We start from the raw sequence: 16,490 nt of genomic DNA on the forward strand, positions 1-16,490 counted from the left end.
CTTCTGTTTTCACTTTCAAACGAGGAAGTTTTCACTTCTCTTTTATGATGTGGTCCCTTCTTCAAACAAATCTCACACACACATGCACATACACATACACTTTTGGTAAAGTTGTTAGTGAACAGCTGCTTATTTACAGAGTCATAGACCCAATGGAATTACAACTGTGTGAACTCCAAGTAACTGGCTCTGGTAGGTTGAGTGTTGATGTTTAAAGAACAATTCATATGACAGTAGACTTCAAACCAAGTAGTTCTATGTGCATTTTTACTTGCCTTTCCTATTTGAAAATTGTCAGTTAAACTCTCAACATCACAACAAACAGAGACTGCAGTGTGTTGTGCGCTCTGCTGAGAAGGTGATTGGCTGCAGACTCCCAGCTCTGCAGGACCTGTACACCTCCAGGACACTGGGGCGTGCAGCCCGGATCTCAGCTGACCCTTCTCACCCCGGACACAGTCTGTTTGACCTGCTCCCCTCAGGCAGGAGGCTCCGGTCCATTCGCACCAGAACCTCTCGCCATAAGAACAGTTTCTTCCCCTCTGCTGTTGGACACATGAACAATAACCGTATGACTGTTCCCACCACTAACACATGACCCTACGCTGTGTTCACTGCATCATTCCATGTTTGGCACTGATCACCACCTGCACTCATGTATATATCATGTATATATCTACTTAGCACTTTTAATTCTTATTCTTACTCTTATTTTATATTTTTATGACAGTATGTTTGCACTGAAGCACCGCAGCAATTTCCTAATGTTGTAAACCTGCTCAACATTTGGCAATAAACCCTTTCTGATTCTGATTCTGATTCTGATTCTGATACCATGTGGACTAGCAAAAGAGGAGTCGGGTGGAGACCCAAACTGCAAACAACTGTACCGTCCATGGTTCACCACCAGATGGTGCAAAAAAGCAAGATCTGGGCATACAGTTCACTAACGCATTAAATGCAAAAGATCGTTACATTGTCCTTCTGTTTGTACCCACTGTCTGTTTTTAACGAAAGATTTAGATTTTTTACTTTAATACAGCCTCTGAGTGACCCCTATTAATGTCCTTTTCCTCTGCCAATTTGTTACATTTGTCACAGTTGTTTTAATTTTAACAACACAGCTTTCCCACAGCATACCTGCACCGTCTCATTGAAAGACAAAAGGCAAGTAAGAAATATCCTTAGCCCACTTATTTTGAAATAGAAAAAATGTATTTACTGTATCTTCTACAACATTTTTGTATGCTTATACAGAATGCTGTATGTTGGGTCTGTGTTTCCACAAGCCCCGCTAGTTTAGAGAGTTATTCATCATGAAGAACGCAAGACATAACAGAACATCTTCAACCGGTTTTTCACTCACTAATGAGGGAAGTTTTGGTCAAGAACCAGCTCTTGAAGCTCAAATCCTTCAAAGAGCAGCTTCTCTCGCAGCTATTTATTGACAAACTGTTACAGTACACACACAACACAAGCACCTCCCCTCGTAAGACCCCTCTTGGTTACAAAGACACGTGTGTGTGTGTGTGTGTGTGTGTGTGTGTGTGTGTATGTGTGTGTGACCTGCTCACCAAAAGGATCATAAAAGCAGGAAGCTTACAACACGAATTAATGTATCTGGCTGGAGAGGTGGTCAGGATCAAAGGAATGGCTTTGATCCTACTGCTTGAACCAAGACTGTACAAATTTAAGAAACACAATGACACATTCAACAATTAGACTTAACTGTTTTATCCTAGTGATTTATTCAATACATGAGGGTTTTGGGGGGGGGGGGGGTTGTTATTCTATATTTTCCAGTTTTTTCTTTAACAGGTCCATGTACTGACTAGCCATTAATAACTGAGATATAAAATTATACATTTGACACCCCTGCTCTAGGTTAGATTAGTTTGTAGACACATAATATCTCTTCAGAAAAAAGGTTGTCAGTGGAGGATGAAAACTTTAAGGTCTTTAGCCCATTTTTTTTTTCTATCGCTCAGGTGCTATAAAGTATCTTTGACATTGTAATGTGAATTTTGAACTCGTCCTTCTTTCCTTGGCAGCTCTACAACAGATTATGAACTGTCAGTCTTGTTTTGTAATTGAAAAGCTTATCAGCCAGCTCATGAGGTGCTGTGTGCCTATAGGTTGGCTGTTTTGTATGTCATACAACTGTAGTCCATAGTTCAAATAAACAGTAAAACAAAACTAATCTGGATTAACGCCTGTGTTTACAGATGACTTTGAGAGTTTGACAGAGGTGGAAATGCCAGAGAGAACTGGATTAACTCCTACGCATTTCTGACAGTGATGGTGAACAAGAGGGCATTGAAAATGATGATGACTGTGCACCTGTTTAACGGGCAAAGTAAGCAAAGTCCTCTTGGAGAGTATTTAAAAGACCAAATACAAACATCTCAAAGAATCGCAAAGACAATGGTATGGTTTATAAAGGCCAGACTTACACTGTCAATATTAATACTCTGATTTGTGACGCGCCATCTGAAATGTTTTAAAGGTCATACTGTCACGGTCCTGGGTCATTTTGACCCAGCATTTTCAGGTCTTTTATTCCTTTGTATTATGGTTTGTATTATGATCCTTTTGTCATGCCTTGTTTATTAGTATTCTATGTTTCAGTTATTCTTTGTGAGGGATTAGTTCTTAAGTTATGTCTCTTGTTGAGTGTAAGTTCAGTTCAGTGTCAAGTCTGTGTCTGTTTCTTGTTTCCTGTGTTATTGTGTTATTGTGAAAGGTTGTGCCTCACCTCAGTGTGTCTAGCTTTGCTCCCCATGTCTCGTTAGCCCAAACCCTCCCAGCTGTGTCGCCCTCCTGTTTTCCATTCCCTGATTACTCCCCTGTGTATATAAGCCCTGTGTTTTCCTGTGTTCCCTGTCGTGTCGTACCCTCAACTAGCTGTGTGTTCTGTTTCTAGTGTTTCGTCTCCTGCTCCAGTTTAGTATTTCTTTTCCAGTGTTTCAGTCCTCGGTTCCTCTGTTCAGACTTTTGTTTGGCTTTTGGTGAGTTTAGTTAGTACGAGGTTTTTCCCAGCAATAAAGCTGTGCTTTAAGTTTCACTTCTGTGTCTGAGTTCTGCATTTTGGGTCCACCACTCCTGCTTGCTCGCCTGCCACACAGCCAACCATGACACATACTCCATATAAGAGTTGTGAAAGATAATCAATCAGAGGTGATCATGTTGATGGAAGAATAGTTTTCAGGGAACAGGAATGCACTTCTCAAACAGATGAGGGTTTTTCATAGTGGAGTACAGTAACCAAGACACTGGTGTCAGCCCCTGGAATTCTTTGTGTTAGCTCATTTGTCTTAGATTATATGCACATAATAACCACAGGCTCTGTGGTCGGCATGAAGCTAGACACTTTGGTGACAGTGGCAGAGAAAAGGACATTAAAGAAACTGCTGGACATTATGGACAATGCTGGGCATCCTCTGCACATAGTCACAAACAATCAGAGGAGCCTATTAAGCGACAGGTCGCTTCTCCCAAAGTCAAAAACCAACAGACTTAAAAGTTCCTTTGTCCCACACGCCATCAGACTGTTTAACTCCTCACTGGAGGGGACAGGGAGGGGAAACAGGGTCAAGGGAGGGCGGGAACAACTGAGCTGTAGTGCTTATTTACACTCAATATTTTTTTCTTAAATTCGACTGTACAATAATCACTGTGAAATATACTCACTCAAATGTTCAATCCTATTTATCCATATTATGTTCTGTATTTATATGTGTGTATATATGGTATATTTATGCTTACAGTATATCCTTACTCTCATTCCCCTTATTGTATCTGTAACATGCAACTTCTGTCGGTGCTGTGCTACTGGAAACTGAATTTCCCAGAGGAACCCACCCAAGGGATTAATAAAGTTTCATCTAATCTAATCTATTGTTTGCTTGGGAATAGTTAGACACCTGTTTATTTACTTAACTTGTGGCCCAAAAGTCGTTGTTGTTTATCTATGAGGCAAAAAAAATTTAATTTCTCATTAAGTCATTGCAGGAAGAGGGAACATGCCAAATGAATTTGCTCAACAAATGAGGGTTTTACACAAAATAGGTGGAAAGCCACTGAACTATGTCGTTTTTTGCTATACACAGGTCCTGTGGTATTGAAAACTGTTGTCCCCTAAAAGATGCAAACATTTCTTGTCCTTGACTGTATCCATGTCGATAATGCTAGAGTCAGATGAGTGGATTTGAAATGCTTATCGTCAAACTTTTTGTTATGTGCTGTGGTGACCTGGCAAGACCTTTCCCATATACAGTGTACATGGAGTAATTCATCTCCATGAGGATGCCAGCCACTTGGACTGTTCCTTAAATAGCATTTCCTGTTTCCTATTTGAAAACTACCTGCAACAAATCAATAAACATGTGAGGAGTGTGAGAAACCCCTGGAACAAGTAACCCACAAGAAGCTGGTGGTTTTGTCCTCCAGGGATCATCAACTGATCGTCTTTTCCATCTGTCTGTTTTCTGTATCTTTCATTGTGACTCCTGCATGTCCTTTCTCACTACATCCATAAACCTCCCAGGGCCTCTGTGTCTTTCCTCTTGCCACAATATCCTACCCCCAGTCTAACCCTCATCGCTCTTCTCTGCATGTCCAGACTCTCTCAACCTCTCCCCTTTTACTTGATCCATTAGCTAAATCTGTACTGCCTCTCTAATGTAGTCATTAGCCACTCAAGTCGCTTATTTATGTCTGACACCTCAGCATTGTCTCTTTTAACATGACAAACTATGAGTTGTTGATTAGGGTTTGTGTCATTTTCTGTGGAATTGAACTATTTGTTTTGTATACGTCTGCTACATTGATATTCAAAATGGGCTCCCTGTGCTATCGTAATGTATGCGGTTCTAAATTGGATGCTAACAGGTTTGTAACTGACAATGTGAAAATGGAACCTAATGGAACAGTAAAGCTATAATCAGAATCAGAATCAGAAATACTTTATTAATCCCGAAGGAAATTATGGGTTACAGCAGGCAGAATGCTAAATGGCGGATGCGCACATTACAAAGGAACCCTCTGACCAAACACAAACATCACATTAGGGAGACATGTCAGAGAGGTAGGCTGATAGGAAAAAAAACAACGAAAATATACAACATGAGGTGAGAGGAGGAAAAACAAAACTCCTCTCAGCCTGGGCTTCTAATGGGAGAACAGTTTGATAACAGAAAAAACATCCCAGCACAAAAAGCACATGACTGTCAATACACCACAGAAACACAAGACAAGCAACAGGGGTGGGTAAAAGGGTGAGAGAGAGCCGGTATAGACAGCACATCCGGTCCTGCAGCATGTCTGCGCTGGTCCAGTTGATCCGCCATCTGCCCCGGGAGGGGACAAGCATCGAAGGCATTTGGAAAGGGAGGGGGGATGAGTGTGTATCAGTGTATGTGTATGTGGGTGTGTAGAGAGTGTCCTTCGCCCTGCCAGGCTAAGTAAACAGTCTTCCAGCCTACCCAGGTGACATGTGTGCGTGCGTGTGTGTGTTTATCCTGTGTTCAGCTGAGAGAAAGTGTCACCACGCCCAGTTAAGCAAAGGTCCACAGTCTTCAGTGGACCCAGGATGCCTTGAAGGAGGGACAAAGAGTTCTGACAACAGTCCTGTTTTCATAGGAGAATTTTTGTTCTTCCAGTCAGAATCAGAATCAGAATCAGAATCAGAATGGGGTTTATTGCCAAATGTTGAGCAGGTTTACAACATTAGGAAATTGCTGCGGTGCTTCAGTGCAAACATGCTGTCATAAATAGCACTTAAATAGACATGGAAAAAAATAAAAGTAGGGATAAGAATTAAAAGTGCTACGTGGAAAGATATGTGCATGAGATATACATGAGATATATACATGAGAATAAGAATTAAGAGTGCTACGTTGAAAGATATATACATGAGTGCAGGTGGTGATCAGTGCCAAACATAGAATGATGCAGTGACACAGCGTAGGGTCATGTGTTAGTGGCGGGTACAGTCATATGGTTATTGTTCATGTGTCCAACAGCAGAGGGGAAGAAACTGTTCTTATGGCGAGAGGTTCTGGTGCGAATGGACCGGAGCCTCCTGCCTGAGGGGAGCAGGTCAAACAGACTGTGTCCAGGGTGAGAAGGGTCAGCTGAGATCCGAGCTGCACGCCGCAATGTCCTGGAGGTGTACAGGTCCTGCAAAGATGGGAGTCTGCAGCCAATCACCTTCTCAGCAGAGCGCACAACACGCTGCAGTCTCTGTTTGTCCCTGATAGTGGCTCCAGCGTACCACACGGTGATGGAGGAGGTGAGGATGGACTCGATGATTGCAGTGTAGAACTGCATCATCGTCCGTGTTGGCAGGTTGAATTTCTTCAGCTGCCTCAGGAAGTACATCCTCTGCTGGGCTTTCTTGATGACGGAGGTGATGGTGGGCTCCCACTTCAGGTCCTGGGTGATGGTGGTACCCAGGAAGCGGAATGAGTCCACAGAGGTGATGGGGGTGTCAGTCAGGATGATGGGGGGGAGTGGGGCTGTGTGCTTCCTGAAGTCCACAATAATCTCCACTGTCTTCTGGGCATTCAGCACCAGGTTGTTGTGGCTGCACCAGGACACCAGACGTTCAACCTCCCTCCTGTAGGCAGACTCGTCCCCGTCCGAGATGAGTCCAATAACGGTGGTGTCATCTGCAAACTTGATTAGCTTGACAGACTGGTGGGTGGAGGTGCAGCAGTTGGTGTACAGGGAGAAGAGCAGAGGAGAAAGAACACAGCCCTGAGGGGAGCCGGTGCTGATGGTCTGGGAGTCCGAGACATTCTTTCCCAGCCTCACATGCTGCTTCCTGTCCGTCAGGAAGTCAGTGATCCACCGGCAGATGGGATCAGGCACATTCATCTGGGAAAGCTTGTCTCGGAGATGGTCTGGAAGGATGGTGTTGAAGGCAGCTTCGACCTTGGCAGGCCTTTAGCTGACGCCAGTGGGATAGCCGCATTAGTGATCATGGTAGTTGTTTTGGTTAGTGCGAACAAAATGCATCCAGTTTTACAGTTTTGTCTAATGTCCGTCACTGGTCACCAGGTGTCAATTCCCGTTCTTCTTCTCCAAGATCTTATCCATATTGCATTCAATAAACACAGTCTGAGTACTCACAGCTAGGGATGGGTACCGGTATCGGTTCTGACATAAACGGTAGTAACCAGACCGAAAAGCAGCGCACATTTCGGTGCTTTATTTCGGTTCTTTTTTTTTCCTGAGATGTCATACACTTCAGACTCTAGCTAATCATTTTACCTTTCCAAGGATAGTAGGCGGGCCCAGGTGCGTATGTTCTATTAGAGCAGAGCTACAGATTAAAAATGCCGAAGGTCAAGCGGTCAAAAGTCTGGCTGTACTTCACAGCTGCATGTACTGCATGTACTTCACAGATGCAAACTCAGCGGCCTGCAACAAGTGCTTTAATGTAGTACAGTGCAAAGGAGGTAACACCTCGAATCTGATAAAACACCTGGTGACACATAGCGGGTATAATTTAAAGCTGAGAAATGCACCAAACCTACTACAGGTGTGGTGCCTTTTATCGGACCCAGAGTTAGCAACATCCCCCAAGAACCCGAAGAGGAGAGTCCTGGCCCCTAGCCCTGCCAGTGTAGCACAATCGATGACGGATGATGATGGCAGCAGCAGCTTTTCTTCTCTGCGTGAGTAGCTTAATGTTGTTCGTGTGTAATTTACGTTGAGTAGGCTAACCACATTATTACATTAACGCATGCTACAGTTAAACTATTTACTAGTTAACACCCTTGTTTTCTTAACTAATATTTACTTAGTTGCATTCGGGTATGTCAATGTGTAATTCAATATTTAGTTTCTTTTTATTATAATAACAAATTCCTAACTTGCAGTTGGCAGATGATGTGAACACTCCCAAAAAGGTACTCATAAACGCTACATGTCCTAGATACTGGCTGTGCAGCTTTGCTGGATCGTTCTAACAAGGTAACGCTTAACTTCTTTGTTCGTATCACAGCATAAACAGAAGAAATAATTTTCTACTATAATTTGTGTATAATAGTAGAAGATGTTGTGTATAAATCTGTCTGTTTTCTGTATCTTTCATTGTGACTCCTGCATGTCCTTTCTCACTACATCCATAAACCTCCCAGGGCCTCTGTGTCTTTCCTCTTGCCACAATATCCTACCCCCAGTCTAACCCTCATCGCTCTTCTCTGCACGTCCAGACTCTCTCAACCTCTCCCCTTTTACTTGATCCATTAGCTAAACTTGTACTGCCTCTCTAATGTAGTCATTAGCCACTCAAGTCGCTTATTTATGTCTGTCACCTCCACCTCCGCATTGTCTCTTTTAACATGACAAACTATGAGTTGTTGATTAGGGTTTGTGTCATTTTCTCTGCAATTGAACTATTTGTTTTGTATACGTCTGCTACATTGATATTCAAAATGGGCTCCCTGTGCTATCGTAATGTATGCGGTTCTAAATTGGATGCTAACAGGTTTGTAACTGACAATGTGAAAATGGAAAGCATCGAAGGCGTTTGGAAAGGGAGGGGGGATGAGTGTGTATCAGTGTATGTGTATGTGGGTGTGTAGAGAGTGTCCTTCGCCCTGCCAGACTAAGTAAACAGTCTTCCAGCCTACCCAGGTGACATGTGTGCGTGCGTGTGTGTGTTTATCCCGTGTTCAGCTGAGAGAAAGTGTCACCACGCCCAGTTAAGCAAAGGTTCACAGTCTTCAGTGGACCCAGGATGCCTTGAAGGAGGGACAAAGAGTTCTGACAACAGTCCTGTTTTCATAGGAGAATTTTTGATCTTCCAGTCAGCTTTGACCTTGGCAGGCCTTTAGCTGACGCCAGTGGGATAGCCGCATTAGTGATCATGGTAGTTGTTTTGGTTAGTGCGAACAAAATGCATCCAGTTTTACAGTTTTGTCTAATGTCCGTCACTGGTCACCAGGTGTCAATTCCTGTTCTTCTTCTCCAAGATCTTATCCATATTGCGTTCAATAAACACAGTCTGAGTACTCACAGCTATGGATGAGTACCGGTATCCGGTGCCATAATGGCACCGGTTCTGACATAAACGGTAGTAACCAGACCGAAAAGCAGCGCACATTTCGGTGCTTTATTTCGGTTCTTTTTTTTTCCTGAGATGTCATACACTTTGGATTCTAGCTAATCATTTTACGTTTCCAAGGATAGTAGGCGGGCCCAGGTGGGTATGTTCTTTTAGAGCAGAGCTACAGATTAAAAATGCCCAAGGCCAAGCGGTCAAAAGTCTGGCTGTACTTCACAGCTGCATGTACTGCATGTACTTCACAGATGCAAACTCAGCGGCCTGCAACAAGTGCTTTAATGTAGTACAGTGCAAAGGAGGTAACACCTCGAATCTGATAAAACACCTGGTGACACATAACTGGTATAATTTAAAGCTGAGAAATGCACCAAACCTACTACAGGTGTGGTGCCTTTTATCGGACCCAGAGTTAGCAACATCCCCCAAGAACCCGAAGAGGAGAGTCCTGGCCCCTAGCCCTGCCAGTGTAGCACAAATGATGACGGATGATGATGGCAGCAGCAGCTGTTCTTCTCTGCGTGAGTAGCTTAATGTTGTTCGTGTGTAATTTACGTTGAGTAGGCTAACCACATTATTACATTAATGCATGCTACAGTTAAACTATTTACTAGTTAACACCCTTGTTTTCTTAACTAATATTTACTTAGTTGCATCCGGGTATGTCAATGTGTAATTCAATACTCAGTTTCTTTTTGTTATAATAACAAATTCCTAACTTGCAGTTGGCAGATGATGTGAACACTCCTAAAAAGGTACTCATAAACGCTGCGTGTCCCAGATACTGGCTGTGCAGCTTTGCTGGATCGTTCTAACAAGGTAACGCTTAACTTCTTTGTTCGTATCACAGCATAAACAGAAGAAATAATTTTCTACTATAATTTGTGCATAATAGTAGAAGATGTTGTGTATAAATGCAATAATTATAGTGCGTGAATTTAAAAATATAGTTGAAACTGCATTTTGTGTGTCATAAAACTGAACATTGAATCATATTCCTTAATAATATTTACATTTAAAACTATTTAATCTAATTTTACTTAAAAATTCTCAAAACTGTTACTGTTGTAAATTAGCTATGTGATTATTAGCAAATGAGGTTTATCTGTAAAGTTTGTGTCAGGATTTAGTGTTCATCAGAAACAGCAGCTACATTATTTATATGTCGCTTTCCTTTGGTAATATCTGTAGAAAACAGTAAAAAAAAAATCATATTAATGGTCTGATAAAACAATTATTGTAGATTATAAGATTAGTTCAACTACAGGCATGGGTTAAAAACATGAAAGTGACTATGGATGCCCCAACTTCGGCTTCCAATGAGAAATATGTAGAGCTGACTTCTTTCGTATACACATTACTGCTAAAATAAAAACTTTGTGTCTTGGAGTGATGTTGAAAAACAAGTTGATACATCTGTTAAAAGCATGAAATTGTTTTTGGAAAACCTACCCGAAGTGCTTTCAAGTTCATCCAAAATACCACAATGAGAGTACTAACAGCAACCTATACATTTTTGCCAGTGTAAGTTTTCAGTCATCTAAGCCACAGAAATCTAAGGAGCTTGGAAAGAAAAACGACTCGACTTGTTTGAGTTTCTTGAGTTTTTTCTCGACTCAAACAAATCCAGTCGCTTTTCTTTCCAAGCGCCTTAGATTATTCCTTTTCCTTCATGTTTTTATAGTTTTTGTTTTTTATGGTTCATATTTTAGTATGGTTACATGTAATCTTTCAATTATTAAAAAATATTTGTGACGTCTGATAAAGCAAATATTTTCATTTTTGCATTGTGTGTTTGTCTTGCATGCACATAATATTTCTTAGCCAAGCAGTAGAAATACACAGGTTCCCTGTTTTATCTGCTCAGCTCATCACTAACATCATGCTCTCTGGACGCAGCAGGATGTTCTGTGAGTACAACAGACTGATTATTTAAATATAGAGTTTTTCATAAAGTCAGAGGGAAAGATTAAGTGTCACTCTTCTTAAGCTTTTTATCTTTAAGAGATACTTGAGATGAGGTGCTTTCTAATCTTCCTTTATAAAAGACTTCAAACTTTTCAAATCTAATTAAATGGGTTATTAATTATTTACAAGTTACTTGTAACAACTTTTAGGTTGGATTTTAAATGATTCAAACTCAATAATAGTATTTTTTTCTTTTCTGATTTTCAGTTCTGGGAGTAACATGTTTACTCATGAGTTCAGGTAAATACACGTTTCAGTCACTTTTATCCTAATGTGCCAGTTTTTAACTTTATATTGCCACCTTGATCCGATCTAATAGATTTGCTGAACTTGTGCTTTCACTCTGATTACATGGGACCTTTTATTTACATCCTGTCTGTTAATTCTAAACCATGTAAGAAACCCTGAGTGTAAACACAAGCATCAAGCTGTTACGTGAAATTGCGCAGGAAGCTGCCTGTGTTAACTGTGACTATCACCAATAAACGTGGGCGTGTTTCCTGAATCAACAGCAGGCCTTACCTCCTTTGTCGCTGGATTCTGGATTCTGATACCAAGTACTAATACTGATAACGATTTGCAGCTGATGGATCCTGTCCTGATTTAAGACGTGAATCTGTCATCAGATTCACGTCTTTAATGTTTTTTAATTACAACCAAATGATGTGATTGGGTGTCAACTTGTATTCTGTGAAATGTGCCATACAAATAACTGACAGTAAATGACAGTTAACACAAGATGGTTATTATGCTCATGTCATATGCTGTGTGGCAGGCAGGATGTAGGACCCAAATGCAGGACTCGCAGACACGAAAGGATGAACTGAAAACGGCAGATGTATTGCAGTGTTGCAAAAACATACTAGAAACCAAAAGCGCTTTTCTACTGTAAAGCACTTTGGGTTTTCAGTTACTATATATAACATTTATTTACTATTGTGTAAGTAAATAGGTGGATTGTTTATTTGGATATTTATTTGCTTAAAAAAGGCAGGAACAACTAAACTATTAAATTGTGACTATAAAATTAGCAATACAGCACTTATAAATACAGCAAAGACTCATTATTTTAAATTTCAGGCTATACCAGAGCTGAGACCACCGTGTCCCCACAAAGAAAGCCCCCCTGTGACAGCCAGATCTGCCGCTTGAGCCACGGTAAGAAAAGCATACTCTGTATATGAAAGATGTACAGACCTCCTGGGTTAGAAAAGTGGAGCTAATATGGAAGTGCCTTAAGCCAGCAAAAGAAGTCCATGTTGCTTGAGTCTAAGCAGAGATGCTCAGACGTTGGGTCCAAATTTGTGCTCGTAAGTTCAAACACACACACAGCCAGGGAAGTTGAGTGCAGAGTTTTACAGACACAAATCTTTTTACACACACACAAATTCTCATCTATAGATACACAAACATAAAAATTTTCACATATTTTGGTTCACAAGGTTACAAAACCCAGTTCACAAATACACATTTGATTTACAAGTACAAAATATTACTGACCAAAATTTGAGCCCATACCAGCAGAGTTCACACAACTGTAGACACTGCATTAATCCCTGTGTCAACTACTTCTCCCCTTTTCCCTCACTTGGAAACAAGACCCAGAGTTACTTAAACTCCTCCTACTAGGGGTCACCTGTCCCATTGAACCAATCAGCCAAAAAGCCAACGCCCATAATAATGGAAAATTTATGCTTTCATTAAGCGTTTAAACTGGTCTGTTAAAAAAAAATTAACCTCACACATATAATTGTTTTAAAAAATTGTTATTTAAATAAACAGTAATAGAGACCAAAACAGTTTTACTTCTGCTGCCATGTAAAGGTGAACCTTTTATTATGGCAGTGACTCACTGCGGGAGACTCCGGTGGATGTTCAGGGAACTGCAGGTTTTAGGATTTTAGCACTGGCTTCAACTTTTAAGGTTAAACTTTCTTTTTTTGTTTTGTTTTGTTTTGTTTTGTTTTGTTTTGTTTTGTTTTGTTCATCACCTCTGTCCAAATAACAAAAAATAATAAATTTAATCTACTAATAAATACTGATTCGATATCAAAGACAGATGTTAGTCTGTGCCATTGAGCTCCACTGTTAGCACTGAACTCTTAAAATCACATTTGTAAGTGTTATGTCACTTCTTTTTTGTCAGAGAAATTCAAAAAATTGCTGAAAATTAAACAATTTATGTCTCTTCTTTTAGTCCAGAGTGTAACATGCGAAGGATTTCAGGCAAACCTGCAGTGTGGTGAGGGTTATTTTTTGTTGGTTTGTCTTTTTATTTTTGAATTAATTTGTTTGAAATGCAAACATGGTTATAGTTTAATGTCTCCCTCAGGTGAAGGGCAGGTTTTAGTCATCCACGGAGCTAATTATGGACGCCGTGACAAAACCACATGCTCTGCTGGACGTCCGGCCTCTCAGCTCCAAGTTGTCCAGTGCTCAAGTCAGACGAGCACCAGTGTTGTAGCTGAAAGGTACAGATTGACTGTCTTTGTTTAGTTTTACTTTTTCTTCTTTTACCAGGCTACACAATGTGCAGTGTGTTAAACCCTTTGCTGACTCACTTTCTATCTGCATTCAAAGCTGTAATGGGAAAAACAGCTGTACTATCTCAGCGAGCAACTCTGTGTTTGGAGACCCCTGTGTGGGCACCTACAAGTACCTGGAGGTGGATTATACTTGTCAGTGTAAGTACCTCAAACAGTAGTGCACATACAACTCCAAAAAAATGCTAGCAAACAATATATTCACAAGAACCATCAACTTTAATTTCATCCAGCGGAGTCAAACCTCTGTACCTTAAACAGTAACGTACACATGCTAGCGACCAAAGGACCATTCTTTTTGATTTCACTTAGTGCATAAATACACATTTCGATTTAATTTTTGGATTTCAAGATTGTGCTCCAGAATCAAACTCAACTTTATTCCACTTTTAAAAGCTAGAAGGTGAACAATCAAAAATTTAAAAATGTGAGGTGGAAAACACAAAATCAAATCCAAACCAAGAAGGAAAACGTTGCAAAACTTACAAATTAAATCTGTGATCATGAAATAATATTTAGTGTGAGAATAAAGAAATTATTTTACTGCTACAATGTAGCTTTCATCATTAATACTGCATTAAAATGTTTATTAAAGCTACTGGCATCATATTAACCTTTTTATTACAGGTGCAGCTATAATCATTGTATACACACATTTTATGTTGCGCTCATTAAAAGAGTTGATGTTCGGTTTATTTAAGGTCTTAAGCTTCGGTGGTCGCGATGTCCCAGCCGATCTATTATGTAAGTGACTTGGACCAATGGAAGGTTAAAACAGCATTCACGCTTACAGACATATATGATTTAAACATAGGCCAGGCCGAAGGCCAGGAATTCATTTAGCTTCTAACTGCATTTGAGCTTGCCTAGTAACAAGTGACAGAAGAAGAGTCAAGAAAGTGTAAATCCCCCGGGGAGTATTCGGAGAATGAGTTTAATTACCATGTATGGAAGAATGATTAGAAAGAGAAATGTCTCTGTCTATTTTAGCTATTTTTCTCCACATTAATTTTTAAAGTTTGTGATTTAATGAATGTGATTTACGCTTTTCTCTCAGTCCAGACTGTAACATGTGAAGAATCTGAGGCAAACCTTCAGTGTGGTGAGGTTTTCTTTTTTGTAACTTATTGAAAACATTTCATTGAAATGCAAACTTGTTTATAGTTTAACGCTGTGATCTCGTCCTCAGGGAAAGGGCAGATTTTAGTCATTCACAGAGCTGATTATGGACGCCATGACCAAACCACGTGCTCTAACTTACAACCTCACTGTAGGCTCAGAGATGTCCAGTGCTCAAGTCCAGAGAGCATTGAAGTAATAGCTGCAAGGTACAGATGGTTACTGTCTTTTTTCAACTTTTAATTTTCTCCCAGATATGCAGTATGTCAAACTTCTACTGACTCACTTTTTATCTCCATTCAAAGCTGTAATGGGAAAAACAGCTGTAATATCTCAGCGAGCAACTCTGTGTTTGGAAACCCTTGTTTTGGCACCTCCAAGTACCTGGAGGTGGATTATACTTGTCAGTGTAAGTACCTTATTACAGAGGAAAACAAGTATAAAAAATCATACTACGTTTTTATTTTATTCAAAGACAGATTGCAGGATGCAGAAACGATGAAACAGGAGGAAAAGGATGCAAAAGAGTTCAACTTACGAATTAAATCATGAACTAATAATCAGTCTGCACATGAATTATTACACTTTCTAATGTGTTTTGTGTTTTTCTCTCAGTCCAGAGTGTAACATGTGAAGGATCTCAGGCAAACCTTCAGTGTGGTGAGGTTTTCTTTTTTGTAACTTTGTTGAATTTCATTTATTGAAATGTAAACATGGTTATTGTTTAATGCTATGATCTCTTCCTCAGAAAAAGGACAGGTTTTAGTTATCCACGGAGCTGATTATGGACGCCATGACAAAACCACATGCTCTGCTGGACGTCCGGCCTCTCAGCTCCAAGATGTCCAGTGCTCAAGTCAGACGAGCACCAGTGTTGTAGCTGAAAGGTACAGATTGACTGTCTTTGTTTAGTTTTACGTTTTTTCTTTTACCAGGCTACACAACGTGCAGTGTGTTAAACCCTTTGCTGACTCACTTTCTATCTGCATTCAAAGTTGTAATGGGAAAAACAGCTGTACTATCTCGTCGAGCAACTCTGTATTTGGAGACCCCTGTTTTGGCACCTACAAGTACCTGGAGGTGGTTTATACTTGTCAGTGTAAGTACCTTAAACCAGGGGTGTCTAGCTCCAAACCTCAAGGGCTGGTGTCCTGCAGGTTTTGGACATCACCCAGGGTCAACACACCCAGTGTAAGTGCCTTAAACAGTAATGCACATACAACTCCAAAATAATTCTGCTAGTGTCCAAAGCAGTCTCAGGGACCATCCTCGTTGATTTCACTGAGTGGGGTCAAACCTCTGTGTCTGAGGCTTTATAATGGACATTCACATCACGATAACCAATAGGACAGATTCTTTCTTATACTATTTTACTTTTGTACAAAGAGAGTTTGGAGAATTTGCAGCTAATATATTTTGTTCTAAATATCAGTGTATTGTGTTGACAAGCTGAAGTTGAACTTTGGGCTAAGTTACCCTTTGTATACCAAGGCAGTGCTGCAAAATCAAACGAAACTTTATTTGAACTTTAAAAGTTTAAAGATGAACAAACAAGAAACAAAAAATGTGGAAATGCAAAAAAAAAAAAGGCAATAAAAATATGGCATTGGACAGAAAAATAGATTTTAAACATGGATTCAAAGACTCAAATACAGATTACAGGACATGAAACAATTTAAAAAAAGATGAACTTCAATAGCTGATTTGAAGATTCACAAAAAAGTCGGGGTTTTTTTTTTCCTTTAGTGGATAGAGACGGTGTTGATAGACGTGAAAGCAGGATGAGA

The 16,490-nt window shown here is 40.3% G+C and overlaps 1 protein-coding gene across 1 annotated transcript in view; it reads left to right on the top strand.

Annotated features, from left to right (window-relative positions):
* Window positions 1-7,561: 7,561 nt before the first annotated feature.
* LOC309698016 (uncharacterized protein) overlaps window positions 7,562-16,490 on the top strand; it is a gene marked incomplete at its 3' end in the record, with an annotated part of 67,580 nt that continues 58,651 nt past the window's right edge. Inside the window, exons 1-14 of the mRNA XM_082520290.1 lie at window positions 7,562-7,682; window positions 7,887-7,980; window positions 10,898-10,983; window positions 11,249-11,281; window positions 12,122-12,199; window positions 13,239-13,283; window positions 13,374-13,512; window positions 13,622-13,725; window positions 14,642-14,686; window positions 14,774-14,912; window positions 15,009-15,112; window positions 15,319-15,363; window positions 15,452-15,590; window positions 15,699-15,802. Of these exons, the coding sequence (XP_082376416.1) occupies window positions 10,956-10,983; window positions 11,249-11,281; window positions 12,122-12,199; window positions 13,239-13,283; window positions 13,374-13,512; window positions 13,622-13,725; window positions 14,642-14,686; window positions 14,774-14,912; window positions 15,009-15,112; window positions 15,319-15,363; window positions 15,452-15,590; window positions 15,699-15,802 (1,003 nt within the window). The 5' untranslated portion in view covers window positions 7,562-7,682; window positions 7,887-7,980; window positions 10,898-10,955. The remainder of the gene's footprint in view (window positions 7,683-7,886; window positions 7,981-10,897; window positions 10,984-11,248; window positions 11,282-12,121; window positions 12,200-13,238; window positions 13,284-13,373; window positions 13,513-13,621; window positions 13,726-14,641; window positions 14,687-14,773; window positions 14,913-15,008; window positions 15,113-15,318; window positions 15,364-15,451; window positions 15,591-15,698; window positions 15,803-16,490) is intronic.

This window comes from Aulonocara stuartgranti (assembly GCF_965226115.1).
Source record: "Aulonocara stuartgranti genome assembly, chromosome: 20".
In the NCBI taxonomy this organism is placed as follows: Eukaryota; Metazoa; Chordata; class Actinopteri; order Cichliformes; family Cichlidae; genus Aulonocara; species Aulonocara stuartgranti.